The following is a 13455-nucleotide window of genomic DNA, read 5'->3' on the forward strand; positions in this document are numbered from 1 at the left end:
CAGTTGTTTTTAATTCACTAGAATATAATTAAACCTCCTAGACAGTGATGCTGAAACTGTTACTGTTGTATCTTAACTGAAAAAAAAAATCTGCTCTAAAAAAAGTTAGATATTGCTAAAAAAAGTTAGATATTGGAAAAAAAAAAGCTTGGAGAACATTTTGTAGAAATGATACGACTCAATTTGGTAGGACTGCAGCTCTGTTGACTAAAATAAATTGTAACCACTTGATTCCTGACACACTAGAAATGGAAATTTAGAACTCTTATGGTGTTTTAGGGACATAATTTATTTTATAAAACTGTCTATTTTAGGTACATGAGGAAAGAAAGAGATGATTATATACCCATATAATTTATCATGAAACAATGCTGATGGATTTTAGGAGCTTATATTGAGGTGATGAATATCAAAGATGAAATGTGTACTTTTCATTTAGAAATGTGATCATATTTTGAAGACCATACATATATATTTCTGGAGAATGTTGCATAAATGCCGAAAGAAATGCAGACTCTAGATATCGGGATAATAGTTACATGAGTAGATCTATTTAAGGCATTCATTTTGGTTACACTGATGTTGCTGTATTTAATGAATAATTTATGAATTGTCTAATTGCTATTGATGAATTTATTTATTACTGTTGTGAATGAAATTCTCTCCATTTTATTTATTTCCAAATAAATATACTCTCATACCTTATAACAAGGAACAACGCAATATCTATTTCCTACTGTCTCAGAGAAGAGCAAGATGTGAGCAGGAATTGTGTGTCTGTGTCTATTTCATTTGATAAGGCTGAAAGGAAATACAGTAGATGAAAATGAGTGAGAGGTTAAAGGGGGGGGGGAGATTTATGTTTTGCATATTTCCATTCTCCCTGTACTATTCCTTGTCTGATGAAGTGAGGGTATGGTTGAAGGTCACTAGAAGTAGAAGATAAACGATGAATATTTCATTTACGTGTATGCTCTCTAATTTGTTTGTTTTTTTGTGTTTTTTTTTTTTATATGTTCTAGATAGGAAGTGTTACAGGCCTCGCTAGCTCTCCAGGCAAGAAAAAAAAAAGAAAAAAGAATGTAAGAAAGAAAACACACACACACAAAAAAAAAATAAAAAAATAAAAACAACTAATGTACAGGGGTTCACCCCATCCTAGATTGGAAAACAAAATACAAGGAAGAAAACTATTCCCAATTTACAAGAAAAAATAAACCGAAGTTTAATGGTAATTATAGACAGAATTTGTATGCATCCCACCCCAAATTAAAAGTCAATACGGATGTCTCGATTAAGTAGGATGTATAACTATAAGTACATTTACTCAACCCCAAAATAGAAGGCGATAAGGCTCTGTCGATTAATAATATCACGGCTTCACAAATGTTGGGAGGTCATTATTACAATTAATGTAACCAAAATTTTCAGCTCCATGGGAAAAAAATAGATGCTGGATATACTCTACATTTAAATTCATTAAAAAATCACTTAAAAACTGAAACAAAAAATAAAATGTAGGCTCTAGCTATAGCTAAAAGTCACAATTTTAAGAACAAGAAGATTTAGTTCCCATTGGAATACAGAATATAGAGGGTCCCATGGCATGAGTCCGCTTTCACGTCAATTATTTGTCACCGTGCTGCATTTCCATACCCGAACGCTGAGAGCCAAAGTTTGGGAACGTGGCTTAAGCCTTTGAATATAAATTTAGAACTCCGATCCTGCCCCAACCCCAGGTCATGGACCATGAACCCTGGGCCTGGCAGCAAGACACATCACGGTAAATAAGGGGGGCGGGGGAACTTGTTGATTTTGCATTATAGGCCTATTATGTTTCCTCTTAACCCGTTGAGGACGAGTCCCGAGTAAACTCGGGCAAGCGTCTATGGGAAATGCGTGTTGTAGAAAAATCAAACCGTCCTCAACGGGTTAAAATGAAAAGGAAAAAACATAGGCCTATTTCATATTGTACCTTAAGGCTCGAGTTAAACCGTAACCTAGACCCCGATCAGTCGAGATCTGGACAATAGCCTACTAGTAGGCCTACTCTAGTACTTCTAGACTCTACTACTAAGACTCTAATAAGTTAGCCTAAAATAAAGTACTAAAGTAGACTAGGCTAGGCCTAGGACCCTAGACTAGAATGATAGGCTTTACTTAGCCCAGGCCCGAGTTATTACAGTACACGGTTGACCTGCTGCATTTCCCAGATCTAGCTGTATTTCGCCTTGCCTGCTGTGATATGAAATTTTCAATAGCTTAGCCCGCATTTTGTTTTGGGTCCTCAGATGAATTTTTATTAATCGACCACAGAAAAATGCATACGTGGGTACACAGTGAGCAGTATGTCGTACCGACTCGCGCATTCCACAGAAACCTGTACAAACACATGAATCGTGTCCTTCTACTGGTAACATTGCGCGCGTGTACGCGTCCCGGTAAAAGGGAACGAGTCACTCAGCTCAGCTCCGTTTCCTTTTACTGGGAACACCGCCCGCAAGTTGTGTGCTCGGAAAAAGGGAACGAACGGACATGAGGTAAGATCATAAGCAATATCATAAAATTTGTAGATTATTCATTATAGCCACTTTAGCTAGTACCAAATTAGAATATTATCTGTTCACTTGTGAATTTTCAGCAGTATTGATATTCAAATATCAAAGATATAGTCAATTGAAACTTTAAATTGCGATTTTCTCGAAATCTATTTTTACGCGTATTCGCGCGCTCGTTCCCTTCTTCCGGGCAAGCGACGAAATACTCTGAAGCACTAAATATATGCAAGCACCTCAAGGACGATTCAATGTCATTCTCAAGATATTTGATATTGTCATAATCATGATACAGTTTCAGAAGTCAAGGTCAGAATGGCTGTAACACCAACATTGATAAAAGTGATTGCCATGACCTAGTGACTTGCAATATGCACTTATGCACAAAAGAAGAGAACATAAAAGGAGACTATAATCATAAACCTCTCTGTTTTATTATAGCCATTAAAATAAAAATAGGTCTTTGAGATGGAAATATGATATTATCATGTAAGGGGCAAGCTATAGATATGAATCTTTGTATAAGTTAGGAAAATTACCACGAGAGGATCATCAGTTAAATTGTATATATATTCAATGTTGATTGTTGTGAAATTAGGCATTTCTGTGTGTGTGAAACTTTTGCAATTTTGTAAGGAACCTAGCCTCACGAAAGTAAAATGCACCAAAAAGTTTTTGTCTACACACTGCACATGTGCATAGTACAGCTCAGGTCAGGCTGAGTGCTTCCAAAGTCAACGACTAGTAGTGTGCACTCAGTTTTGTTATGTGCTTTGTACCGACGAGTAGTGTGTGTTCCACAACAATCTACTCGTTCATGTATAGTATACTCGCAATTCTTTTAATGGTCAGCAGTTTGCTAAAGTTTCATGTTGCAAAAAAAGGCCGTCTGCTCCAATACTCAAAAGTTTCAAGCTAGAAAAGATGGCTGTCTGCTCCAATACTCAAAAGTTTCAAGCTGGAAAAAAAAGGCTGTCTTCTGTAATATGCAAAAGTTTCATGCTGAAAAAAAAAGGCTGTCTGCTCCAATTGGCAAAAGTTTCATGCCATGAATGTCTATGGATTTACAGTATGATCAACTTACAGCAATTTCTCTTTCACCTCCTTCCCCATCACCCCCTACATCTTGCCCAGGGCCATTGAGGAAATCTTCCAGAAACTTGAACTCTATGTAGTATGTTCTCGTGATGATTGGAAACTCTGGTAGTTCTTCAGTGGCCTGAAAGAAAGAAAGAAAAAATCAAGCAAATGCAGAAAAAACAAACTACGGATGTAGGGATGTTGACCACACATTTTATCAATCAAAAGGAAAACACAAAAAACAAACATGTAGATCATCGCTAGGAAAATAACATGATTACAAACATTAGACTAAGACCCCATTTACAGTGAGTGAAAAGGCCGGGCTCGGCCTGGCTTTTTCTCATTGTAAACGCAAACTGGGCAAAAATGCGGCACCAAAGTGCGACCGGCACACTCCCAGTAATAATCGTTTGTTTAAAAGTAGAGTGCCACTACGACAAAATATTGAAAGGTTTGAATTAAAACTAAAAGCCTGGTTCGAGCCCTCCACTGTAAATGAACAGAATTGCGGGGCCAAGTACCGCAATTGAGGCCGGGTTCGGCCCAGCCCTGCACTGTAAACAGGGTCTATAATAGTTTTTATGCTGAACCCAAAATGAACTAAATGAACCTGTCAAAACCAACTTAGAAACCATAGGCAACAGCACTACGAACCTGGGCCACACTTCATAAAACTTGTTGCAACAACAAGTTGTCATAAGCTACTGAAATCCTTACATCTGTTTGGCTGATAGCAAATTTTGTCACAGAAATGTGGCAGTTGTTACTGGATAACAAGTTTTATCAAACAGGATCCTGATCTAAGATAACTATAGAAAACAAAAACCCAACACAGAAACTCACAGTTTGTATAGTGTGTATTAACTATGAGAGCGAACTCAAAATGGAGGAGCAGAAATATCATATAGGTGCAGTTGCTTTAATGACGATGATAATAACAATTTATTGCTGACTCCTCGTGTCTACATGCGAACACTACAAGTGGAACATCAGAGACTCCAACTCTCCCGTTTTCGACGGGAGATCTCCCGCCGAAAGCCCATTTTTGCAAAATCTCCTGTTCTCCTGCTTGAGATTTGATTTCTCCCGCTCTGGCTCTGTGTCTCCCGGTGGAAAGGATTTCTTACTTATTGCTATCGTATGTTGAAAAAATGAGCCTTAGATAGCACCAGAGAACATCTAGAACCCTAGGAACTTTGCGCTTCGCACACATCAACTTGGAGTCTCCCGTTTGCAAGGGGTTTCGGGCGGGAGAATCTCCGCATCAGAAGGTGCTTGGGGTTGGAGTCTCTGGAACATCCGTGACAAACCAGTGAAGAATCATGAATGATGCATGAATGTAGGATTGCAAGGCTATTATATGACACAATCTATTGATGCCACTTGCCTCGTACATATTCAACCTTTTGTGTGCTTGGAGTGCGGATTGGCACAGAACACCCCATAGCCTTGTACACACTATCCAAAGTCCCTGGCACAGAAACGGTTAACCTTGGTCGGGGTAGCTACACAATAGCCAACAGGGAGGTTACATAACAGTGAATACCTTATCTTGCCTAGACACAATACACACCTGCACATACTATCTACAAGGTGCAATAGCTAAGGAATGGCCAGATAATAGCATCAGAATGGTAAAGAGAAGTATAAAAGTGTCAGACACTGAGAGACTGAGCTCAGTATGGTCATCTTTTTATTTGGCGTCTTCTCAGAAATCAAGAAGAAACAATTGTATTTTTAGCTGTTGCTGCTTGTTGACGGCAAGTAAAAATATTTCAAATTCTTTTCAAACTATTGCAATTGAGCTCTTTCCTTTTCTTTCCTTTTCTTTCCTTTTTTTTTACCGAGAGTATTATATTGCAGAAGGAATTTTGTGTGCTTAAAGGGACTGTACAGTACTGGTTGAGGTGAGGATTCAGGTTTATAACATTTTTTGGTGAGATAATGAGAAACCTCTTATGAAATATGAATGAGCATGTAATTTCAAGAAGGATTCACCGTTTATTTGATGAAAATTGGCTTTGAAATGACTGAGATATCCAAAAAATCTATCCTAATAAAATTGAGAGGCAACAACTTTTATTAGGATCTCTTTTTCTTACCTTGTTTTTAGATATCTCAGTCATTTCAAAACCGACTTTCCAAATAAACTTTTGATTCCCTTAGAATTGTATGCTCTTTAACATTTCATAGAGTGGTTTCTACATATCTCGCAAAACATTACAAGCTGAATCCTCACCTCAACCAGTAATGTATAGTCCCTTTAAAAGCAGATCAAAACTGTCAGGATATAAAATATTTTCTTTAGCTACGCTCCGCAGTAATGCCACAGGAAATACTGAAAGTTTGATGGTGATGAACCACTGGCCTGCTACAATAAATTTCAACAAAACTATACAGTCGTCAAATTTATCCAAAGTCAGGGCCGTGCAAATAGCCAAATAGCAAAATCAAAGCATAAATGACAAAGAAATGTTAAAAAGACTCCCCCCCCCCAAAAAAAAAAAAAAAAAAAAAAATAGTAAAGGTGATATGAACTAAAATATTCAACCAACAGTTATCCTTTGACTTTATATCAAAACATGTTTGCTCCTGGTAGTAGAATGATTGAGGAAAAAAACCCAGTGTCTTCATAGACTTGGATCAATACCTAGTCCCTGTTTCCAGAAAAAAAGCAATATCAACAACACCAACTAAAAAAATAGAAAAGCACTTTGAGAGCACAGACCTCTGCCAAGCAGTCTTTCTTTTTTTTCCATCACTGATCTTGTTCTTTCATAGAGAAGCCTTTTGCTACATCATCAACTTTCTGCTGCGCGGTGCCTGGCCCTAAATCTAGCAGAAACTAGAGCTTGCACTATAGTGCGCGCATGCAAACCTCAAATATGCCCAGCTTGAACTCCCAAGTTTGTTGACCCTACCTGCCAAAATATCAAAAATCCTTCATGAAAATCCATAAAAATTCCTGAATCACTACCAAATTTTAATCATCTGTTACTTGTATCATTCTCAACCTTTCCCGTAAGTTTTATCCAAATCCGTTCCCTACTTTTTGAGTTATTTTGCACACGGACAAAAAACAAACAAACCAACAAACGCTGAAGAAAACATAACCTCCTCCCTTGGCAGAGTTAACAACAACAAGCAAACAAAACAAAACAAAACAAAACAAAACAAAACAAAACAAAACACACACACACACTCACATACCTGTAGCTCTGCAGGCATTGGTATTCCTGACAGGGCACTCAGCTTGACCACAACCTTTGCCTCGTCTCTCACGAATTCTGACCGATGACCACAGAGAGCGAAAGAAGGGAAAGAATTACAGGGGAAAAGTAGAACAAAGAGAACGGAGGATCCACGTCAACATTTGCAAATCATAGCATTCATGTAGTGTCATCTGCTAACAGCAAAGTGTTGAGTGTTATCTATACATCGAGTGCTGGGTTTCACCCAGACTGATTTCACTCCAAACAAAGTTGTTCCAGTTCAAACAACCATGCAGGTATTCAGCGCTGGGGCTTTTTGTACCCTTTGTAAATACCTCTGATCCCATCCGGCGGTGTCTGTCTAACTTTGAGCATGACATCACATTGTATTCATATTCAAGTTAAGCCTTTACAAACACAAAGTATCAAGTAAGACACATTTCCCCACGAAAACACACAGTCACACACTCAAGAATGGTATACATAGAGAATACAGAATACGTATACATGAAAATAGATAAATATACATGCAAATAAATGTATGGAGGTATACAGTTAGATATATATACAAATATACATAGTAAAAAATAAAATGTATGACACCAGTTTTGAACACACTATTCTAGTCAGGAATAGATATGTAGGAAAAGTTCAGATTCTTGCATGATTTTAGCATTTTTTTCATATGTGCATTTTACAACTTGCTAGCATGCAAAATGGACAAATGAGTGATGATCGCATACTTACACCATAATGACCAATTTATTAAAGGTGACCATGCCAGTTTCAGTAATAAAACTTTTAGAAATAATTTCCTTCATAGAATTTTACCAGTGGACAAGCACCTTTTCCAACTTATAGATTATGGCATTTTTGATAGTCACCTATTGCCATATCAATTTATAAAACGTATTGTGTTAAGTTAGGAACATTACAATTAGAAGGCCGATGCTTTACCGCTTACCCCACAAGCAAATCTGCCATATATAATGATAATGATAATAATATGGTCTTCTTTATCCAGAGTAGCTTTGTCAGTGTTGATACTGAGGTTATCATTACCCTAGCGTTGCCAGGTATCCATTCATACACCTGGGTCAAGTGGGACATAGTGGGCAAAATATTTTGTCCAAGGACATGGGCGCTCGATGGGATTCCAGCTCGGGACATCTGATTGAAAGTCACAAGAGCTCTGGGAGAAGAGTTTTCACTTATCCTGATTAAAGTTTGAAAGTTTAGGGAGCTCACCTCTCCTCCTGGCCAGACCTTTGAAGTGATGCTTCTCATCAGCCGAGATCTGAGTGTCATCCAGTATGGTCAGCTTGCGCAGACTGTCAACGGTGTAACCACGGTAACCAGGAATAAGCTGAATCATGATGGGGGGGGGGGGGGGGGTGAAAAACAGCTATTCAAGTAACCTGAAGTATACTATAATTCATGAACTTAATCAATGCTTATGGTGCTACTTAGATTCTGCACAACCAATTAGCATAAACTGATAATTCAATCATTCTAGTAAAAAAAAAAGCACGCAAAGTTGAAGTCTGCTGATTAATGTTTTATGATAAATAGTGAATGACACGTACAGACAAAAACAGACAGATTGACAGAGAGATACATGAGTAAATTACCTTATTGAAGAGTGGAAGGCTATCTTTAATGAAAGGTCTTCCAAAAAAAAAAAAAAAGGTAATATACTTTTGACCATTTTGTAGAAACTTCTCAAAAATTTGCCCTGATGCTGATAGATTAAGACCTTGAATCCAGTTGTCCTTACTTTTAATCATGTACATTTTACTTGCCATACCACGATGTGGAAGGCAACACGTCTGTACATGTCAGAGACATATGTTGACACCTTTCTGACTCTATGGCAAAGAAGAAAATAACTTTCGACCACAGCTATTAGAAATATAATCAGAGATAGATCGAAAGAGAGAGCAAAGGGAGAGGGAGAGAGAGGGAGGGAGAAGGAGAGGGAGGGGGAGGGAGAAAGTGAGAGAGAGAGAGAATCAAAAAGATAGAATAATTTCCTACTCACTGCTAGGGGGTTACCGATGAGGACCAGATTTCTGAGTTTGGGCAGTGTCTGCAGCTTGAAGATCACTTCCTTGAGGTCCACCAGGTTGTTGTAGCTCAGGTCCAGTGACAGGAGGCGAGGCCTTGGAGAGAGGAAGTTGGAAGGAAACGTGAACCTTAAAGCGATGGTACAGTTTCGGTTGAGATGGGGCTTGAGGTTTCCAACGTATTTCGATAATGATCTTTGGAGATAGTGAGAAACCTCTTGTGAAATTTGACAGAGCTTATAATTCTAAGAGGAATTCAAAGTTAATTTGATGAAAATTGGTTTTGAAATGGCTGAAATATGTAAAACAAAGTGATCCTAATAAAAGGTGGGACCCATCATTTATTATAGGGTCACTTTGTCTTACACATACTTTTTTTTGTGTGGATATCTTGACCATTTCACAACCGATTTTTCATCAAATAAGCATTGAATTCCTCTGAGACTTGTATGCTTTTTAACATTTCATGAAGTGGTTTCTGAGTATCTTGCAAAAGTTGAACCCTGAATTCTCATCTCATTCAATACTATAACATTCCTTTAAAGTGCAGGAGCTTCCTGTATCTTTCCATTAAAATGTATGAATGTATGATTTTATTCCTCTTCTTTTTTTTTGGGGGGGGGGGGGTGCAGAGGGAAGGGAGGCTACTTGGGTTGGGGTCGGTGTATATGCCATGCAGTCTCACAGGGTAAAGTTTTTTACATTCATGATTACTTTCAGTAATCATGCGTGACAATGACTTCCTTCTCACATGACTTGTTTTCCTACATTCATACATACAATTGACAATTTGGGCTACTGCCAAGAAAAAAATGGACATACATCATACTGATTAGGTTATTGATATCAGCTATCAGGAAATGCACATACATTCACCCATACGTGCGTTGTACACCAAATAAGGAAACATTACTGATAATACACAGCAGTGATCTGTCCCTGAAATTGATAGGGCCTGAGTATTGGGCAAATAATTGCAATACAGTATGTTGTTTACAACATTTGTAAAAACAAATCATGCATAAACATACACAATAAGATAGATAGATAGATAGATAGATAGATAGATAGATAGATAGATAGATAGATAGATAGATAGATAGATAGAATAGATAGATAGATGGATAGATAGAAAGATAGATAGATAGACAGATAGATAGAAAGATATATAGATATGATAGATAGATATATGGATAAATAGATACTTTAGATAGATATTAAATAGACAGATAGATGAAGATACAGACAGATAGATAGACAGATAGTTGGATAGATAGATAGAAGATAGATATGACAGATAGATGTCCACATGAAGATATTTAGACAGATAGACAGAAATATATGGATAGATAGACAGACAGATGGATAGATAGATAGATAGAAAGATAGATCTATAGACAGACATATACACAGAAAGAGGATGTAGCTTCATGGATAGATGAATGGGTCTACAGATAAAAAAGAAGACTTTTAATTTTGCTTTAGTTGGATATGAGCATGTAAGAAGTAACACTCTTACCAGTAGGGGGCAGTCAAGTAGTCATGGAGGGCAGAGATCCTGTTGAGACCAAGACCAAGGTGGAGCAAGCCTGGGGGCGGGGCATTGCACAGCGGCTCCAGGTCACTGATCTCATTGGCCACGAGTTCCAGGACCTACAAGCCATCAGATGGTGAGATGGTGGTCAATTGACAACTGGCAACTGTCTTCCTTTTTTCAACTGTTAGCAATGCAGGGACATCTTGGAAGCAGTGCTCATGGCATATATATGCTTACTTTATACAAGATCATATGCAAGTAATGTAAAACATGATATATTTGCGGCATGAATTTTTCGCGAATTGGAGCCGACGGCCTTTTTTGCGGCATGAATTTTCGCGAACTGCCACTGGCATTCAATGTATATAGTGTAGACGAGAACTTTCGCGAATCTTGGCGCTCACGAAATTCGCAAAATAAAAATGCACGCGAACATTCCTCGTTTTACAGTATGCTGTCACATACTGTATAACCAAGCTGAACTTATCACGGTGGTTTTATTTTTGCAAATTTTGCAAATGGGCTCTTGATTGAGAAAATAGCAATGCTCAAAAAACAAATGACAAAAGAGAAAACAACAAATTTGACCCACATGCACTGTCCCCGGACAGCGCATTAGTGTTGCAATATCAAGAAGGTAGAGCCCCCAATGCCATGCTCTTGGGCCCCCTGCTCAAATTTTTGGAATACCATTACTTTTTATCCTTCGAGAGATTTGATTTCACTTCATGCAATGCTTTAACAAAAGCGTTTGTTTAAGAAGTCACTCTTTCCTTTTTTTTTTTGGTACTGTGTGTGTTGCAATTATCACGATGAGAAGACCACAAAACGTGAAATTAACAACCCCTCAAAAATGTCGAATCAACTGCCATTCAAGGGAATATCTGTACGGTACGCAAAAATATCAGCGGGTAAAGCAGTCTTTCAGTAGGACTGTAATACGATAAAATGTGACATTCCGTTAGCTGTCAAATAACCTCTCTTGGATGCAATGCATTATCATTCTAAACTGTTTGCCATGCACTATTAAATGAATTCCTTGGCTATAGTTTATCTTTTGCATTGCTGGTTCTGTTTTTATTTTTTCTTTCTTACAAAGGAGTTGCAGACTCTTCATTTGGTTGATGTACGATGTTAACCCTTGCTGTGCTTCATTTGATGTTTGGCATGAACGCTTGAGTGCTCTCTTTGCCATGCATATGGCACAGAAATCTGGTATTAAACTTACTGTCAATGAATAGGAATCAACTACCGGGTACTCCATGTAATTCCTATTATGTCACCATGGCCTTCCTGTTAGACTGAGGCACATTGCTACACCTGAATGGGATTGCTAATTTCACAACTGGGTCAAGTTTGCATGAATGCTGATGATTAAAAAAAGAAAAGAAAAAAGAACGACAAGGTAAGCTAAAAGCCTTGGTACATAAAGGGTTAAGGAAGGTAAGAAAAAGCCTCCTGTGTTCAGCCAATAATGCGATGTCAATATCATAGGGAGTCAAACTTCATAAATCAGGTTAAACACATTGGGGATGAGCTCTGAAAGGGTCAGAGTTCAAGAACATTTCCTATAAAGTGCTTATGCTGATGTGACAGAGTGATTAAGTTTAGAACACTTAGAATCATTTAGTAGCATGTCCTTGAGCATTTTGTACATGGCCCGCAAGAAAAGCAAGCATGCGCTAAAGTGCAGTAACCCGATAAATTTTTCTGCAAAAAAATTTCCTCCTTGAATGCAAGCTCAATTACACACTGGATTTGGGCAACTTCGGTGTTAAGGTTGATTTCAAAGTGATCCAAAGGTTGAAGCCTAAATTTGTAATGTAAAGCCTTTATGATGGTCTTCAACAACAACATAGACAATATCCTATGATGCTCAGAACACTAGTTAAGTCTTCCACCTTCAACAAATCACCATAACTATTAATCACTGCATCATATTTGCATACGAATTAGCATGTCAAATTTTTTTTTCAAGAGGCTGGAAAAAAATACTGTATCTTTTGTAAACTAAGAAAAAGAAATATGAAGAAAACTTTTAATAATCTAGTAATTCTCTTAATGGGACAAAGTGGTATTGTTATCAAAGATTTGGAACATGCTAAACATGTCTTCTGTGTCATCGCTCCCAGAATGTTTGCAAAACTTGCATGGGAGTTCAAAACATGGTATGTGCCTTTAAAGACTGGGGGGGGGGGGGTAGGGGAAAACAACAATAAAATTGTGGCAATACTGACTTTTGTTTTGGCAGTGTACACTGTGTGTAGCAGGATCAACCATTGACAGAAATGAGTCATACACAGAGCTGCTACCACAACTTCCTCCCGGCTTGGCAGAAGGTTTCCAAATACTACACTACTGCACGATACAAGGACTTTCATACATAGCATATCAGCTTGTGAGGGTGACCCAACCCAAAGCCAGTCACATGCTGATTTTATGTGCACGGGTAATCCTGGTAGCATTTCAACCAAGCAAGGAAGAAAAACAAAGCAAAAAACAAAACAAAACAAAAAATCCCTTGCATCAATCAAAATGTAAAACAAACTAACAACATTGTAGTTGTGCACATGACCGCCAAGTCATAAGACTACAGGCGGTCAGCAAACAACAACAACAACAACCAATGAACAAATCAAAAGCAAACAGGAGTGGAATGTTTTGGCAGTTAACAGTTTACTAGCTATGAGAATACAAATATGCTGGTACTGAGCTGCACTGTCATTGAGAAATTGTGTATGGCAGGGACATTGGTTCCACTTTCTCTATGTACCTACTCACCATTATTCAATCAGATTCTTTATCAGTACTGGTACTGGTACTCATATTTACAGTAGGATGCTACAAACCTGCTCGCCCACTTCACCAGGTAATCAAACTTGCCTTGCTGGCCGAGTAATCTGAATGGTAACTTGGTAAGATATATGGGACCCTTACCTGAATGGCTGTGTGGGAAAAGGGGAGACTTTGTACAAAAAGATATGCCAAACTTTTGGAAATGT

General features: G+C 38.0%; 1 protein-coding gene across 1 annotated transcript in view; it reads right to left on the reverse strand.

The window, feature by feature from the left end:
- Nucleotides 1–13455, reverse strand: part of LOC139722064 (leucine-rich repeat-containing protein 43-like) — a 34626-nt gene that overhangs the window by 18388 nt on the left and 2783 nt on the right. The window contains exons 5-9 of the mRNA XM_071633386.1: nucleotides 10436–10569; nucleotides 8892–9012; nucleotides 8099–8216; nucleotides 6849–6925; nucleotides 3640–3774 (exon numbers count right to left, since the gene is read on the reverse strand). Of these exons, the coding sequence (XP_071489487.1) occupies nucleotides 3640–3774; nucleotides 6849–6925; nucleotides 8099–8216; nucleotides 8892–9012; nucleotides 10436–10569 (585 nt within the window). The remainder of the gene's footprint in view (nucleotides 1–3639; nucleotides 3775–6848; nucleotides 6926–8098; nucleotides 8217–8891; nucleotides 9013–10435; nucleotides 10570–13455) is intronic.

This window comes from Diadema antillarum, unplaced genomic scaffold, assembly GCF_040938485.1.
Source record: "Diadema antillarum isolate AM-2024a unplaced genomic scaffold, OU_Dant_1.0 scf00000156, whole genome shotgun sequence".
NCBI lineage: Eukaryota > Metazoa > Echinodermata > Echinoidea > Diadematoida > Diadematidae > Diadema > Diadema antillarum.